This window comes from Perissodus microlepis, chromosome 4 (genome assembly GCF_051167445.1).
Source record: "Perissodus microlepis isolate ML-2025 ecotype Zambia chromosome 4, ASM5116744v1, whole genome shotgun sequence".
Taxonomy (NCBI): Eukaryota; Metazoa; Chordata; class Actinopteri; order Cichliformes; family Cichlidae; genus Perissodus; species Perissodus microlepis.
In genome coordinates, this window is record NC_140464.1 from 15,161,859 (window position 1) to 15,175,904 (window position 14,046).

The window sequence follows — 14,046 nt, forward strand, 5'->3', positions numbered from 1 at the left end:
TGAAAACGGCGTTTTCGTCTGAAAACGCTCCGCGTCCACACTAGCGTTTTCAGTCGTTTTCACAGAGTTGTGCGTCCACATTGAAACGGCAGAAAACTCTAACGTTCCAGTACTGCGCATGCGTGAAGCGCAAGAAGATTCCTGCCTCGTTTCTGTCTGCCGTTTATTTACTTTCGGGCTCGTTGAAAATGTCGAGGAAAACCACCAGTTTTTTAAATGGACTAACAATGAGGTGGAGTTGTTGCTGCGAGTAACACAAAAGTACAAAGTTGCCAAAGCGAGTGAGAATTAAAGGATTTGAAGAAAAGCTATTTGGAGCATGTACAGACTGATATTAATCTGTTTTAGGGCTGTCAAATTGAGAGCAAACAAAACAACTGCTGTATAATGCACTCCGCTATCTTTGTTTAATTGGTCACATGACTGCATCACATGACTAAAATGCGTCATCGTTTTCGAGTGCCCACACTGCGACAGGACAGCTCCATTTTGACATGTATGCGTTTTTGAGAGGGTTTTGAAAACGCTGCGTTTTTCCTTGGGGAAAGCGCCGCGTTTTTCCCTTGGGGAAAACGCTGCGTTTTTTCCTTGGGGAAAACGCTGCGTTTTTTCCTTGGGGAAAACGCCGTCTCAGTGTGGACGGGAGGCTAAAACGAAGAGAAAGCGATGCATTTTCAAACGAAAACGCATTAGTGTGGACGTAGCCGGAGACTAGCTGTACCCTGAAACCTGAGTGGAAAACCTGCAGGCTGTATTCAGGGCTCCAGAAAAACTAAAAACTGCATTTCTTTTTCTTGTAAATGCATAGTTAATATTCTCTATAAAAATGCTATTTAACTCTTCACCCTTTGAAAACCTACTAGGAGTAACCTTTGAAGCTCTTTTATGAACATCTTTCAGGCCTGCTTGTAGTACAAAATGAGTAGGTGCGCATCAGAAGAAGTTAGCCTGTGCAGCTACCCTTAAACCCCCCCAGAAACTGTTCTAATGGTTGTGAAACCACATCTTTAGTGATCTATCCTGAGGTGTCAAAACTAGTCATTAAGGAAACGGGTCGTCATTGTGGAAAGTGTTAACAAAGATACTGCAGTAAATGATACTGCTCTCTGTAGTAAGGGAACAAATGCAATATTTATCCGTCAAAAAGTATAATGTTTTTATTGATGGAAAATAATGGCTCATATTATTGTATTGCTATTAAATTTTAAAGCCACACGAATCCAATTATAGCAGCTATTATATTTCCCCAAATGCACTGTGGTCAGTTAATAGCCTGGTCTCCAATAATGACCAGCCTCCGGGAAAAAAAACGAAGTGCCTGTCATAAAATGTGCATTCCAATTTAAAAAAAAAAAAAAAAAATCCAACGGTACAATCATATTGTTGCTTTTTGTCGTGTTTAATTTGTTGATTCTGATCCATTTCGGTTTGTCATCCATTAATACCAGCCAGATGTCGTCACATATGGTTGCCTACTCCTTCAGATGGTTCACAATAAAACTCTTATTTAGGCATAAAGGGTTTTGGAAAGTGCTGTGTTTTCATCATTGGAGTAACTTAACAGAAAGTGGAGTGGATCTGAAAGTGAGGCTTTATACAAAAATAGTGCTGCAGTGACAAATGGGCGAACATGACTCATCACACAGAGAGAATTAGAAATAAAGGTTTACCTCCAGCACAGGCCACCTTCACGTTTAGCCAGTGCAACTTAGCTTGCACTTTAGCTAAAGTTACACTTATTTTAAGTGTAAATATGTGGGTTTAAGCAGGAGCTTATTAATTTAGTACAAAGACTGATTTAATGTATTAAAAAAGGCTAAATGTTTCCATGTTTCCACTTTCAGCCTGGCAAATGTTTGATATTTACTGTAAAGAATGGAGGGGTATTGATTTTCCTGTTTTACTTGCTGTAAGATGGGGAATGTGCCAGTCTCCTAAAATGTCAAACTGTACTTAGACCATTATCAACCTTGCAATACAATCCTGCAGTTTTCTATTTAATTCTTTGTGCTCGTATTTGTTTTAGTATCCTTTAAAATTGCTGTTAAAGGTTCTTTATTTCATGCTTTCTGCAAATCGGTTCCCTCAGAGCGCCCTGAGCCGGCTGTACAAATAAACGCTACCTGCCTTTAACGGGGGTGCACAACGACACCGTTCATGCAGACTAGTGATATTTTATGCAAAGCAGCTTAAGGAGACGCCTCTCCGTTCCCTTTGTCAGCTCGATCAGCATGCCCAGCTGCAATTTCTAGGAATAGTGACTACAAATTATCTCTGTCAGCAGAGTGTCGTTTCAGCTTTTTAGACTTCTGTAATATGCGAGGTGTTGTTGGGTGGGCTTAATTCATAGCACAGTGGCTGGAAAGCGGTTCACCTGCACCAGCCATGGTGACCATTCATCCTGCACAATGAATCTTGCTGGGTCACCTGACAGTGGCATCATTCAGTGGACAAATGGTATTATATTTTTACACAGACAGCAGAATAAGAAGCAGAAGCTTCCTTACAATCACCCTTACACAGATCAATGTCAGATGAGTGACCATTTGTGACAAATCCGTCCATGCACGTGGAACAAACACAGTCGCTTGAGAGTTTCCAAACACAAACTGAGTACGCACGCACACACTCTCACACCTCTCCCTCATTCTTGTGCAATGACGTATGGTCCAGAACGCACAAATGTGCATGCAGTCTTGTCGGCGTGGTCGAATGAGAGAGCGGCGTGTAAGCGGTGTGTACCTGTGACTGGGAGGATGTACTCACCGCTCCCCCGTTCAGGATCATGGTCATCTCGGTGGGCTGGTAGACGTTGCTGCGGAAAGGAGCGCTTGGCCTGGCACCGGTGTTGCTGCTGTGCTGCCCGGCACCGCCACCGCTCCTCAAGCCTGGCATGGAAGAGACTGACAGAGATTACTCACCCTGACTCACCACTCGGCTTACTGTCTGGAGGAACCAAAGAAACACTTGCAGAAATGTCCTCCTGCAGTTATTACTAGCCAAGCATACAAATGTTTCCAAGAGTTGCATTAGTCACTTTGGCCTACATTCCTCCTACAAAGCTAAATTACACCTGTTTGCTCAAAAGTATCAGATTGTGCTGTACCTGCAGTGTTCTCGTCGTTATATCCATAGCCCTGGTTCTCCACAAACTGCCTGTGAGATAGAGGGGTGTCATCATCGAAACTCGTCTCCCTCATCCGCGTTGAGTTCTGGGATGTGTCGAAATAATCCGGGGCAGTGGGTTGGGGTGGGGGTCTCAGGCAGACGTGAGATTCGGGAATGGCATGGAAGATCAGCAGCAGCCAGCCCTGAGCAACCAAAGCAATAGCCAGCGCTGGGTCATCCCACTCTGGAGACCTGCCGAGCCAGTTGTTTCCATACAGATAGAAGCCCACCCAGGCCACCCACAGCAGCAGTGACATCAGGCAGGTGACCAGCAGCCAGATGGCATTGCAGCGCCACTGACGTGTCTTGCCACACAGGGCCAGGGAGGCTGCGGTCAGCGCAGCTAGTAGGAGGGCTAGCACGTAGCTGCATGCCAGTGCGAAGTCCAGAGGAAGGTACTGACAGGCAGCTTTTCCTTCCCTCAGCACGGTCAGAAGCAGCCACTCTGCAGCAATGATGCCCTGTACGGCACTCAAACCCAGTGCCAGGCCGGTTAGGGCACAGCCACCAGGGCTGCGACGCTCCCTGCCAAGCCTGCGCAGGCGGACGCCCTGAACCAGCAAGCAGGAGAAGCAAACAGCAAAAAGGAGACCCCATAGGGCCCTGCGGAGAAGACACAGTGACTCATCCCGCTCAATCAGGTAAGCAAAGCTCAGGCCGAACAAGCCAAGGATACCGAGAAGCAGAAGGAGGATAGGTCCCACGCCGCTGCGCTTCTCGCCCTCACTGATGTGGCGTAAACGGCACAGCAGGACTAGGGCGAGTAAGATGGCAGCCAGCACCCCACCGGCGGCCACAGATTCAACGGCCACCCCCCATATGGAGTCCAGGTCACAGAGGAGGGTGTACGGACGCACAAGGCCCCAGCCACAGCCTCTAGGGAGCGGCTCTGGCTCGCTGTTGGCACTGTGAGCAACAGTCAGCAGCAGCAGGAGGAGAACTGGTGGGAACGCCATCTCTGAGAGAAGACAGATAGCGAGATGATGCAGAGGTAAGGGGCAATGAGCGAGAGTGGAGAAAAGTAGGGGAGAGAAAGTCAGTAAGTCATTCTGGTCAATAACATTTGAAAAGCTGTAGAGCTGAGCAGTCATTCCCACAGCAATCATTCCTTTGTGTGACAATAAAGACAATCGGCCACTGCTGTGTTTTAGAGAGGGAACAAAAGACAGTAGTTCATGCAGGGTGAATGACTGAAGCCTTTCTAACACACACACGTCCTGTTTCACCAATAATAGCCTTTAGCCAGACCTTTTTTGAACCTTTTTAGAAGTTTTTTAAAGGGTTCATTTCTGAGGTAAATGGCTTCAAATAAAAACAGCAACCCTCCCATGCAATGAAAAATACAAAAGAGCCCTACACAACCTACCTACACAACAACAGAGTTTTAGGGGTGTGATTTGTCTAGTCTTATCCAGCACACTAGCCTTTGGAGTGCTGACAGGGGAGCTGCAGCATCATGCATATTTTTATGAAAAAAACAAGAGAAACAGAGAAAGGAACTACTGTGTACACTCAGTTTGGCTCACTATCAGGCATCTAAGGGCACCTGGCGACAATCTATTGTAGACAACAGCAACAGAACCTCGAGCACAAGTACAAACATTTGTGTACTTTTGAGAAAAGTGTCCCAGTGAGGGGAAAAACAAAAAACAAAAAAACCCACATAAGCACTCTGAAAAATCAATGCCGTCTCAGTCTCCCTTTTCCTTTATTCATCACAGCTGTCAGCCACACAAACACACATAAAAATACACAATCTTTCATTTCATTGTGGGCTTTGCTGGGATGATCAGCGCTGTCGTTTCACCTGACAAAGCTGTGTGTTTTATAGGAGGTTGATCTGTATTTAAAGGCGCCACAACACCGCGCGCACAAACATATCTTCCTGCCAGGCTGCTGTCACTAAGCTTTCGGGCATTCTTTCCAGGCTGGCTCATGCACGCTGCTCTTTTCTATCCTCTCCATGCTTACAGCTGCACGTTGGATTGTTTATTTCAGAGAACTTTAGTCACAGTGCGAGTCCGCCATGAACGTCTCGCTGTGTCCACAAATAGACAGTGTTTGCATACCACATAGTGAACACTGGATATTTCCAGCTTCATGTCCTCTGTCTCTCTATATCAAGTAAGTTGGGATGAGTCATATGGTTGGGGCGATAGAGGAGAGTACTAGGTTTAAACACACCAGTTATTAAATAGAGCAGACTGGAAGAAGAGAGAAATAGACTCAAGACATTTGGAAAATACGAGGAAGTCTAGTCAATCAGCAGCAGTGTAGCCCCGCTTTGGGCCATATTGTCTTTGTGACATTTCTGACTTTCCTGTAAGGTATGACAGTAAAGAGGAAACCAGCTACAATCAATATTTTTCATTAAATAAAAACCATCGCTCATATTCCCATGGAGTCCTGCAGCTCTCTGCTGCTCTATAATGACTTTCAGCTCATTGTTCAGATGTCTGTCTGCCACTTTACCGGTGCCATTTACTTTTACACTTCTAACAAGAGCTCATTCTAACTCTCCTTTGACAAAAGGACACTCAACAGTAGATTTAAATATAGCAGGTTGACTCTAAACTAATGATTAAGTTGCTTTATAATGGCTGGATGTGTAAATAAGCTCAAATTGACTGCTCACGTGTTTGTCACAGCTTAGACCGCAACATTGGACGCGCTCTAAAATCTCAATAAAAACAAGCAGATTTGAAATAATTTAAATGCTGTATTAATACAAATAAATCATCTGAGGCTTAACAGTTCTTGTGTTGCTCCAAATGAATTCAATGCATTACAGAGCTGGACTGTAGGATGGGTCAGGTTAACTGCCTGCGCTCTTTTTCTCCTATGCAGCCGTGTTGTTCTAACACAAGCAGAATGTGTTTTGACATGGATGGGTGGACGTCATATATCACTTAGTCTTAATGGTGTCTTCTTAGGTGTGCAGGTCACCCGTGACATGTGCACTAATGTACCTCCATACCATCAAGGATGCTGACTTTTGAACTGTGTGCTGATAACAAGCCAAGTGGTCTCTCTTCAGTGAGGAGCCAGTGGTTAATCAAGGTCTTGATGGGGGTGGGCGTGGGGGGACAGACAGACACTCTGTCTCTAAGGCTGAGACAGAGAGAAAAAGGGCAGTAGCCCTATGGCATGCGGTGTGCTTGGTGAGTTGTACCAGCACCCACTAGTCAAGGTCTTTTTTTTTTAATGGTACAGTTTTACATCCCATAGAAAATATATTTACTGCCCATGCAGTGATTTTTAATACTGCAGTTTAAATTTAATGAAGTACAGGCTGAGGCCCTAAAGGTCACCACTGTTTTAGTTTTCTGTCTTGTCCTTTGCAGAAAGAGATTTCTCCAGATTCTCTACATCTTTGAATTATATTATAAACTGTAGCTAAGATTCCTTACACATAATTTAAAAAAGACCAATAACACCCATGTTCAAACCTATTTTGCCACAAAAAAGGTCATAAAGATGTAAAAAAATTAAAAAATTAAAAAAACCATTATTAATCTTCTATAAGAAACTGAAAAACACAATATGTACTGCTTTATAATTCTTCTCCAGACCTTCCTTCTCGCCCTGCCTGCATAGTTGGACCATCCATTTATTTACAAGCTTTTGATGTTTCTTGCCTCATATACATTTAAGATGGATTTTTTAAGAGAGCAGTTGTTTACAAGTTTGCGAAATAGCATTATTTATTTCTCACCCCCCCCCCCCCCCCCCCCCTCCCCTGAGGGCATAACAGTGAAAGATGTGTGCATATATATGTGCGTTGTGCATATTCATGTGTTTTGAGCCCTTTCATGTGTCCTTCAGAGATTTAAACTCTCCAAAATTCTTCTTCATGCCTCCTCATTAATAAAATTCTTGGCTCCCTCATTTCCTGCTTGTTATTTCCTGTTGTCTCATCCCATCCTTCCTTCCTTGCTGCAGCAGCTCTTAGCCGCTGGTTATTATTGGTCTATATTAACATCAATCAGTGCTTACAGAGGAATGACTCACCAAAACACACACACATAAAAATACAGAGCTGGATCTTTTTGTGCATACACAAACACCTGACATTATCATGCATGCCTCAACGCACAAAAACACTCATGTTTCCTCCTAACATCATCCCGCTTTTTATGCTCCGTCACTAAACTACAGGAACAAGGGAGAGCAGCCAAGGAATTAAAACATCACTCGCTCATCCTCAAAAAGCCAAGCAGCCTGCTCCTCCTCCTTCTTTTTGTCTTTCTTCCACACATCCTTTGTCACGTTGTAATTACTGGGACATTAACGCTTTGCACTCGAGACAAGTGCACATCACAACAGGACACGGAGGGACTGGAGCTTGTGGCCTGCACACTCGTGACTTTTTGACTCGCTCGCCATCTCGTCACCCCCCTCTCGCACAGATGGTTGCTCTGGCTGCTTTTTGAGTGGCTTGGCAGACCGGTAAGCTGCAAAGCTGAAGGATGCGCAGAGAGAATGGCTGCACACATGCACAAGCAGCGAGACGTGCATGTGCAAAATGCTACGCAGAATATGCCGCACACCTACAGACACCTCTTTTTTACTTCAGCTTTACACGAGTGGTTTTAGAAGCGAAACTGTCTGGCCTTTTGGTTTGTGCAGCACAGAGGATGTAGCCGCCGTCTTGCCCTCCCCTCGCTCTCTAGACGTGTTTCTCTCTCTGTCACTCATCACACAGCCATCTCTGCCCTCCCCTCCATTAAAAAAAAAAATCCTCTATTCTGTTGGATTTTCAATGCCACCGCTCCTCCAGAGCAGCCAGAGCAGCCTCGACTTGCTGTATTTGAAGACGTGCTGTGAAAGATGCGCCTCGTACACCTCGACTAGTCCCCCTCTTTTGCTACCCAGTGTCTAATCCCTAATGCACCGTCTTGCTTCCATTTTGGCATCATTTCCCCTTTTCTGCTTGTGCCCCCTCGCGCCTTCCTACTCCACCTCCTCATCCCCCCTGCTTTCCTTTCCTTTTATTTTCACTGTGTATCTTATGTAACTGAGGGAAGGATCCAGCTCCTGCCAGTTCTGCTGCATGGCTGCTGTTTCTCAGGCTTCATCTTCCTCAGTGCCAAGAAGCCTGCTGGCAACCAGAGGTCCATCTTAGTCCCCTTCATTTCCCATCTAGCAGTGTTACATGTGTTGCTTTCGCATAAACATACTGGCATTATGTTCACGCAACATCCAGCTTGGTGGCATTTACTATGTGTGTGTGTGTGTGTGCGTGCGTGTGTGCGTGCGTGCGTGCGTGTGTGCGTGCGTGCGTGTGAGAAGGCAACACATTGTGACACAACACTGATTGTGGAAAGAATGCAGCATGCAAATCCTTACAGCGTTGCTGTTAAAACGCAACAGGAATACAAGCATGAGAGTGCAAATGTGCAGCACTGCAGTCATTCAGATCTGCCCCAGGCTGGATAGGCAGGGATGGGGGTGGGAGGGGGATAGGGGTTGGGGGGGTAGAAACAAGCTGTCCTGTACAATTACAAGCTCCAACAATTATCAGACGTAGCTTACGAGCAGATGCTTTCTAATTACCCTTGTGATAATTGGGAGGATTATTACTATTTGACAACCCGCAGTAATTGTCATTTTTTGAGTCTTATGCCGAGAATTTGAATCTGAATGGGGATGAATCTGTGTCTGTACGAGGGCTTAAATGCATAGGTATACATCTGGAAACGCACGGATCCAGCTGTTGAGGTGAGCGGGTCAATTGCATGTCTTGTCCTGGCATCTGCTTGCTGGTGACACCGCTTAATGAAGCCAGCATTATCCACCTTTTCTTATAACACTGCATACGTTTACATTATTAGCTGGGATTATATATATAATATGAACCCAGACCTGCAGTGGCTTCAGGAATGAAAGCCTGGTCTGAAAGAGCAACTCGTGTTTGTCCCTCTCCACTGATTCATCCTTATAGAACATTATGAAGGTTGCAATTAGATCCTTTCAGGGCCTTTTTTAAAATAATGATAATGTTGTTTATATAAAAATCTTTGCTACATAATAACTAGCTGACTAGCAAAAAAAAAAAAACCAAATAAAGTCAGGATAGTGCATTGACAAAAATCTATAAATTACTTGAATACTGACCATTTGAATAACAGGTGTTTATTCCTGTAACTTTTTCAGTTATTAAATGAAGTACATTATAATCAGTTAATATGAGAGTTAGCTTTATTCTATTCTTTCTAAGGACCTAGTGCTGTAGTGTAAAAGTATATTAAGACTGTAAATGGTCTACAGATGAAGACGTTCTGAGTGAGAGGGCTGGCTCGAACATCTTCTTCCTTCCAGTTTTCTGTTTTCATCAACCAGTTTTAGAGGATCTGAGAGGGTTTTAAATTAAACTTGGCTTGGCTGGACTTGGTTTTATTTCCTATAGCGAAGAGTCTTCTTTCTCTCTTGAGAACACTTTGACAAGATGACCAGAGACAACCTCTCTACCAGTGCATTTAACCAGAGTCACAGACATTCAATGATGAAAACCGCCAATATGTGGCCAATTTATATGCTGAGTCTCGTGCATGAATATATATTTCTATACTTCCAAGTTTTGTACTTCCTGCAAGGCTGCTGGAATAAACAGACCTGAGATCCCAGCGACACAGCAGCAGACATCCTAGAGTTTCCTGTGCATGGATTGCAGACATCTACAGCAGCTTTGATCCTGCAAGTACAGCACGCTTTCTTCATTATTCCGACAAGATTTTTGTCGTAGCCGGTCAACTGTTACCCATTCATGACGCCATTTTTTTTGATGAAGGTTTATCATAAACAAATGCGAGGGAGTGGATTTGCTGGAAAGCATCCAACCTCCTACTTCACATAAAATAGCCAAAAGTGAATTCCATCATCTGATCTGACTGCGTTTGTCAACAGTCTTGTGACATTTGTGAGCTCGATCATAATCCAGCTGGTAGCAACAGACAAAACAATGGAAATTTAAAGAGAAAAATGAGGGAAGTAATGTGTTATTCCACTGTGATGTACATGTGGGTGCTAAAACAGTGGGAAGAAGTTGGAAAGGCAAAGTTTAGGGAAAAAAACCCTCAAAGACAACATATATAAACAGGTTTAGGAATAAAAAAAAAACCCGAAGGAAGAGCCTGAAAAGACGTGATACATTTGCCACACCAAGCTCCTGGGTGCCATACTGAAGAATCTGACAGTGTAAGTATTCTCCCAAGACTCTTCAGACATCCCTGGCCACCCTAATTAGGCCTCATTACCATGTGACTGGACTCGCAGCGAGACCATATGCTAATTGACTTGGCAATTAAGAGCGCCAGTGTTTAATCTCAACCCTTACTCCCCTCCCTTGACTATCTTGTCTCTTTCCCTCCGACAATAACAACAAGCGTGAGGTGACGGGTCAGATGTGAAGGCATGCCAAACCCCAAAGTGTACCCTGAAACTAGAGCCACGGACATCTGGTGTCACGTGTTCTGCTTCTGTGTGACACGAATGAGCGGCATCCATTATAGATAACTTGATGGGACCCGGGATGGAGATGAAGGAGGCTGGGGTTGGAGGGTGGGGGTGGTCACAGGGGCCCAGGGAGATCAGATTTGGTTAGAGAGCGTGATAGTGATCAGAGAGGCAAGAGGAAGAAGGAACAGCCGGATATGCGGAGGAAGAATTGGAGCGAGGCTCTTGCCTGGAGCGTGTGTGGGGGTGTGTGTGTGTGTGTTGGAAAGGGTGGGAGGTGCATGATCACAAATGGACATATAAAAGGAGAAGCAAGGAGTTCCCATGTAAGTGACAAAAATACCCCATCTTATACAGTCAGCTGCTTCATGTGTACATGAAGCTACACACAAACACACACACACACGTATACAATCATCTGAACACGGCACATATGGCGTCCTCCCGGAGGACAAACTGTAGCTTTATTTTCCCCCAAGAGGATGCTAAGTAACTCATGAATTCACAGTCTGACAATAAACAGCTTCACCCTGCTGAATATTGATTAATGATAGAAAACAAAGCACTCCAAAACAGGCCAGTGAGCTTACTCGGTACACGATCCTGCGCTCAGAGCTCGCGTATCATCTATCTACTGATCAATAAGGAGGGTAATCCATAAACTGGCATCAGTTTCCATGCAAAGATCCATTTTCTAATTGGGCTCAAGAGGTCATTTAAGTGTGATTTCTTGTCAAGTTAGACATCCTGGGCACTGTGTCCTGTCTGCAAGGCCAGCATGAGAGGTTCAAGTCTACTAAAAGGGACACCCCTGTGTTTTAGCTGGCCAAAGAAGCAGCTTAATGCAAACACAAATTCAGAGAATGCCCTTTTCTTCTTTTCCTTTTTTTCAGCATCCCCCTCTCTCTTAACAATACGACCACATGGGAGGATCCCTGGGGGCTTCCAGAAGAGTGTGTTTGTTTGAGGGACCAGAAGTAAGGCCATTGTTATCCTGGGGGGTGGGGGGAATGTGTGTGTGATTCCAAAAATAAAAGAATGACATCTAACCTCCGAACTAAAGCACAGCGGAGTGATTGACACTCCCAAAATATCCCAGTGTGTTGTGGGATGAAAATGGAGTCGCTGCCACTAAAAGAGAGCAGCGTTTCTATCCTCGTGAGAAAAAAACCTCAAATGTCTCACCAGTCGAACTGCTTCACAGTCATTTTCTTTAGTTTTTACCTAATTTGCCTTAAGCTCGAGACAGTATGAGCTGAGCATCATGCATGAATATACATTTCTGCAAAAATGCTCAACCCATGTTTGCCCTCTGCTCCCCACACCTGCATTTGGTGCATCGCCTTTTTTTTCTACGGCTGTCAGTGATGCAACTTCCTTCTCAGCTGATAAACCCCCCTTTAAAAAAAAATCGGCCTTAATACAGTACAGACGCAGGTGCATTCAAATAAACAGTGATTCCCTGTAGGGTATTCAGCCAAACAGCCCTCAGTAAATGTCGTGCGTACACATTTCCACAAGGATAACTCCCCCCTGCCCCCCCCCCCCCCTTTTCCCCTTAAAAAATCAGTATCTGTAGGCGACATGGTGAGCAGCACGTACCTTGAACGACGTAAATTAAAGGTGTTCGAGGATGAAGACGGGTGCACAGTTGTCAGGTTTGATGGGAAACACAATAAAAATGTCACATTTCGTAATGAGCTCCGCTCGCTGGGTTTGCGTATTCTCTCTCCATCCACATGGACCCTTATGAGATAAGACCAGAGGATTCCTCCTGCTCCTGGTTCCACACCAGAGGTACCCGGTTATTCAGCCCGTGTCTGTTTTTCTCAGCGGCAGAATGTGCATGAATGGAAGTCCAAAAACAAGAGAGCGGATGAGACAAACCGGGTTTAAGGGTTGAAATATTTAAGAGATTCTTTATCGTTTTCCCTTTAAATCCTTTGTTTAGCAGTGCGCATATTTGACTTTGATTCGGCACCAACGTCGGAGTGTTCACCGGAATAAATAAAACAGACGGCCGGTCGGAATCCTGCGATGCCCATAACAACACGGATCCCCCCTCTTCCAGTTACTGCGCTGATTATGCCGCTGAATGTCCGGGCTGACTCTCGCTGCTCCCCGCTGCACCTCTCCCGACTCAGCGCATCACCGAAGCTGCGCTCCGCATAACGTGCGTAATGATAATCCTTCTACGCGCACAGAGAAAGTGACAGCTCTCCACAGCCGCCACAGTCCCCGCCGTCTCCTCTCTGTCCTCGTTCACTGTAACCGTGACAGATTAATTGATCACTGACACGTGCACGCTTTATTAGCACGCTGCACAACGAGACTCGAGCGCATGCACGCGCACACTCCACTCCACCAAAGATCTCTGTCACTGTTTCAGCCTGTGAGCACAGATTGGACCCTCTACATGCAACTCTGTCACATCCAGCTGGTGCGGCACTGTTCCGCGCTCACAGAAAACACACCAATGCAACGTCAACTTATCCAATTCGTTTCCGACTGTGCCTTTCAGAATAAAGTTCTCAAGCTAATGTCCTCTATGTCTTCCAATAGAGGTAATAAATAGTAGTAATAAACACGCTTAATAACGTGGATGACGAATGAAATGGCATTTAGGTTGATGGCTATAGCTCGTTAGGTATCCCGGGTTATCTACCAATTGGGAGGTTGGGGGATTGCATGCCATAAAGTATCCTAGGGAAAGATATTTGAACCCTAAATTGCTCTTCAATTTATTCATCAAAGCAGATTGAAATGTAAAAATGAGGCATGCTTTACGAAGTGCTCCGAGTGCTCCTTGTAGAGTAGAAAAGCCCTATATAAAAACTACTTTTAAATCTCTCCGACTTCTGTTCTCGTGGACCGTTTTTTGTGACTCTTATTTTTACAGTTACACGATCCACTTTCCGGGATTCCTTTTGTTATCTAGGGGATCTTGACGGTAACAAATTGTGGTGATTATTATTTCTCGCTCACATCACATGCTTGTTGTCTCAGCTGCTCCAGTCCATCTTCCAGTGAGGCTTGGACTGGTGGAACACCCCCACTGGCTCCCACCATCTCATCCTCCTCTTGGATTCCCTGTTTTATTAGTGTTGTAAGATGCGAGTCATGGGGAAGGATTTCCATTTTACAAACATTCCCCCCCCAAGCAGCTTAACATGTCTGACCAGGTGACTGTAATACTTGCAGTGTGGAGCTGGTGCAAAATATCCGTTCACAGAGAAAGGTTTAGTTTTATTAGATTGCAGGTAATCCAGCAATTTAGGGGGCGGTGTTCATCTAAATTTTGGCTTCTGCATGTTAATGGTACTAAGCCAAATCCTGCTGCACCACGAGGAAGAAACTGGGAAGCAACAACCAGCAACACTCAGATTTTATACATTTTCCATGAGACTGGCCTCTATCTGGTCT

General features: G+C 44.8%; 1 protein-coding gene across 4 annotated transcripts in view; it reads right to left on the reverse strand.

Moving 5' to 3' along the window:
• Positions 1-13,093, reverse strand: part of gprc5ba (G protein-coupled receptor, class C, group 5, member Ba) — a 16,887-nt gene extending 3,794 nt beyond the window's left edge. The window contains exons 1-3 of one of the 4 annotated variants that reach the window (XM_084926009.1): positions 12,226-13,093; positions 3,107-4,126; positions 2,767-2,903 (exon numbers count right to left, since the gene is read on the reverse strand). In XM_084926009.1, coding sequence (XP_084782135.1) covers positions 2,767-2,903; positions 3,107-4,124 — 1,155 coding nt within the window. In that variant the 5' untranslated portion in view covers positions 4,125-4,126; positions 12,226-13,093. Of the gene's footprint in view, positions 1-2,742; positions 2,904-3,106; positions 4,127-12,225 lie in introns of all 4 variants that reach the window. The other 3 variants (XM_084926007.1, XM_084926008.1, XM_084926010.1) reach the window with 3 other exon arrangements.
• Positions 13,094-14,046: the final 953 nt, after the last annotated feature.